Source organism: Arachis duranensis, chromosome 6, assembly GCF_000817695.3.
Source record: "Arachis duranensis cultivar V14167 chromosome 6, aradu.V14167.gnm2.J7QH, whole genome shotgun sequence".
NCBI lineage: Eukaryota > Viridiplantae > Streptophyta > Magnoliopsida > Fabales > Fabaceae > Arachis > Arachis duranensis.
This window is the reverse complement of record NC_029777.3, coordinates 92105347-92108895: the sequence shown is the minus strand read 5'-3', so window position 1 is coordinate 92108895 and position 3549 is coordinate 92105347. Positions and strand designations below refer to the sequence as shown.

Sequence of the window (3549 nt, the reverse complement as noted above, 5' to 3'; positions counted from 1 at the left end):
GTATTAAAATTAATTATTATATATTTATATATAAATATACATATTATTTAATTTATTTATTTTTAAATATTTTAATATTTATTTTAGATCCATTATTTGAAAACCATTCTGTAACATTTACCTGATCTAATATAGCAGGTCCACCTGGGTGCGCTATCCAGAAGATAGAGTTCCAATCACTGATCCCAATGGGAGTAAAAGCCTCCACCAAACTCTTCTCAATATTCTTTGATATGATCCCCGGAACATCCTTCAGCAGGTGAAACGTTAATCCGACCTCTCTCAGGTGACCATCGATGGCACCTTCGGAGTCCGGCAAGATCGTCTGAGCCGCCGACACCATCTCGAACAACGGACGTTCCACTTTGGTGTCGGGATCGGCTCCTACGATCACTGCTGCCGCTCCGTCTCCGAACAACGCCTGGCCCACCATGGAATCCAGGTGCGTGTCCGAGGGACCACGGAACGTGACGGCAGTGATCTCAGAGCAGACAACAAGGACGCGAGCGTTCTTGTTGTTCTCCGCAAGATCCTTCGCGAGTCGAAGGACCGTCCCTCCGGCGAAGCAGCCCTGCTGGTACATCATGAGGCGCTTGACGGAGGGGCGGAGGCCGAGAAGCTTGGTGAGCTGGTAGTCGGCACCGGGCATGTCGACGCCGGAGGTGGTGCAGAAGACGAGGTGGGTGATCTTGGATTTGGGTTGACCCCAGTCCTTGATGGCTTTGGTGGCCGCTTCTTTTCCGAGCTTTGGAACTTCAACCACCACTATATCCTGTCTTGCGTCCAACGATGGCGCCATGTACTCACACATGCTGGGATTCTTCTTTAGGAAATCCTCTGTTAGGTGCATGTACCTCTTCCTGATCATGGACTTCTCACCTGCAACAGTAGTAAAATCGTTATGACCTCATTAATGCTTCAAAAAGTATTAGGGTTTTCTAACCTATTGGATCTCTTCAAATTAAAATACCATAAATACTTATTAAGTATAAAAATGAAAAATTCTTCGTTTAAATACAAACGTTCAAAGTATAGAACTAATTTTTTTATGAAAAAGTTTAAGGTCAGCAATTTTATTGAATTTTGGCCAGTATGTAACTAACAGAAAAATGTGAGTCATTAGATGAAATATCACACTAATTTCACACCATTAAATCATCGTTGATGACTATTTGATAGCTATATATTTTAATAAAATACATAATTATTTTAATAAAATTAGAACTAAGAGTAATTTAAAGATGATTTTTAACATTTTTATAGATCAAGGATATAACTAAAAATTTAATATTAAATTTAATATAAAATATCAATTAAAATGATAAATAAGAGAGAAATAGACAAAATATATAAAATATTTAAACTATTTATATACCATTATTAAGAATATTTTGTACTTAATTATTTTTCAGTAAAAATTCACATACAATTATATTAATATTGTTGTTATATAAAATTAATAGTTAAAAATAATTAAATACTAACGATTCTCGACTGGTAAGAAAATTTGTAGGCTAGTTTTCAACTTATTTCTAATCGGAATTTCTTCCATCCTAGGACTCTCATACTCTCAAGCGCACAAGGAAATAGACCACTACTCGTCGTGTGGGTAAAAGGTATTATAATCATGTGACATGCAAACTAAGATTTGTAGCATGCAGTTGGGTGTCAGTTATTATGACAAGAGAAAAAGTGATGAGATGAAGAAGGAAGGATTGGACGTACACATTCGCTTGAACTTTTCTTTAAGATCAGTCATGTGCTCGCTATTGGTGATTCGAAAATAGTAGTCAGGGTACGTGTCTTGGTACACACAGTTGGAAGGTGTGGCGGTGCCAATGGCCAACACCGTTGCTGGCCCATTCGCACGCGCAGCGTTGCGGATCTCTTCCACACTCACCATTTTTAATCTATTGCTAAGGATATGATATATCAACCAAAGATTACACTCACAGGTTGTTATGCTATTATTATATATGGGTGAATTAAGACAAGGAGGGAATAAAAGAAGTGATCTGGTGAGGTATGATGGCGCACAAGAGTTTCGAAATGTGAACAAAGCGAATCTAGTAGTGTGTATTTTGATGATTCGATAAATAAATATCTTCCTTTTTTTTTTTTTGGTAGTAAATGGTAGTAAAGGGAAGTTGGGATTGGGAGTTGGAAGTCACTGAAATTGCGTGCTGGTTTTTATAAGCAAGGGTTGTTAGTAAACCGAGTAGATCATCAGGCTGGTAGGTTGGATGAACGGGCAGATGAGTGTCCACGTGGAACGAAGTTAGGCTGGTTAACCGGTGGTAGATGTGAGGCCACATTATCCCCCAAAAGCCAAAGATTCTTGCATATTCTTCTTTTTATACGGTCGGTTTGTACTTTACACTATAAGTAGAGAAGAAACCACCGGCACTGTCCCTAGTCAGGAATTTAGGCTCTCTTGATGGTGTGGTAATTGTACTTTGTTTGGAGATGATTGGACAATTTATTAATATTAACAAAAAAATGTTAAGAGCCTAATATTTTTTCATTAATATTAACTAATATGTTGGGTTAATGTTTTATTTTTATATTATTAAAATTTATGCTTTAAAATTTAAAATTTAGTAAAAGAATATATTTATTAAAAAATAATAAATTTTGTTAATTACGTAACATTTTTAATAAATATCTTTTTTTAAAAAGACAATAAAAGTATTAATTTGGATATGAATTTTGTTAGAAAACCAACTTTCTTTCAATTAACTTATAAAATAATAAATGAGAAAAGACTTTAAATATTTTATATATGATTAATTTTTGTATAAAATACGAAAATATTTTATCATTTTGATGTTTGAATTTATATTACTATGATAGCAGCATAATTCGATAATAAATTATTGTATTATAATTATTTCTTTTATTTTTTAAAAAACAAAACGTCAATGATGTATTATGAGTAATTTTTTAATTATGTAAAGACTGATATTTTATATAAAACGTCACTATCAAATTACAGAACTCACAATAATATATAACATAAAATTTGGATCATTTTTAAAGAATTCATCCTAGTGACTCAATATAGAAAAAAAAAAAAGTGAAACCAAGGGAATGCAAAGAAAAATATTTTAGAAAGGAAATAATTATTATTGGCTAATCATTCGCTATAAAAGGAGTTTTGGATTTTTTTATATATAGATTAATTTTTGTCTAATTTATAATCATCTAAATAGATAGAATTACAGTTGAGTTGAAGTTTTAAAATTATCTATTTTTAATATTATTTATAAAAAAAATCAACACTTGGTTATAAATAAACGAAAATCATGTTATTTTACTAGGCTACTATTCGTATTTTGCTTTTATTTTTATTTTTATTAGGATTCTTTTAACATATATAATTGATGTCTAGGCATCTTAGGCTAGTTTTACAAACTTTTTTTCATTGTTTTTATTTGGTTTTATGCACTTTCTTAAGCAATAAGTAAATATTTGGATGAGAATTACATGCACATCCTGATTCAATCAAACATGGTTAATTATGTGTATTTTCATGAGATTATGCAAGAT

The 3549-nt window shown here is 32.6% G+C and overlaps 1 protein-coding gene across 1 annotated transcript in view; it reads right to left on the bottom strand.

The window, feature by feature from the left end:
- The window catches only part of LOC107494609 (chalcone synthase), a 4545-nt gene extending 2411 nt beyond the window's left edge, over positions 1-2134 (bottom strand). The window contains exons 1-2 of the mRNA XM_016115652.3: positions 1726-2134; positions 122-879 (exon numbers count right to left, since the gene is read on the bottom strand). Coding sequence (XP_015971138.1) covers positions 122-879; positions 1726-1903 — 936 coding nt within the window. The 5' untranslated portion in view covers positions 1904-2134. The remainder of the gene's footprint in view (positions 1-121; positions 880-1725) is intronic.
- Positions 2135-3549: the final 1415 nt, after the last annotated feature.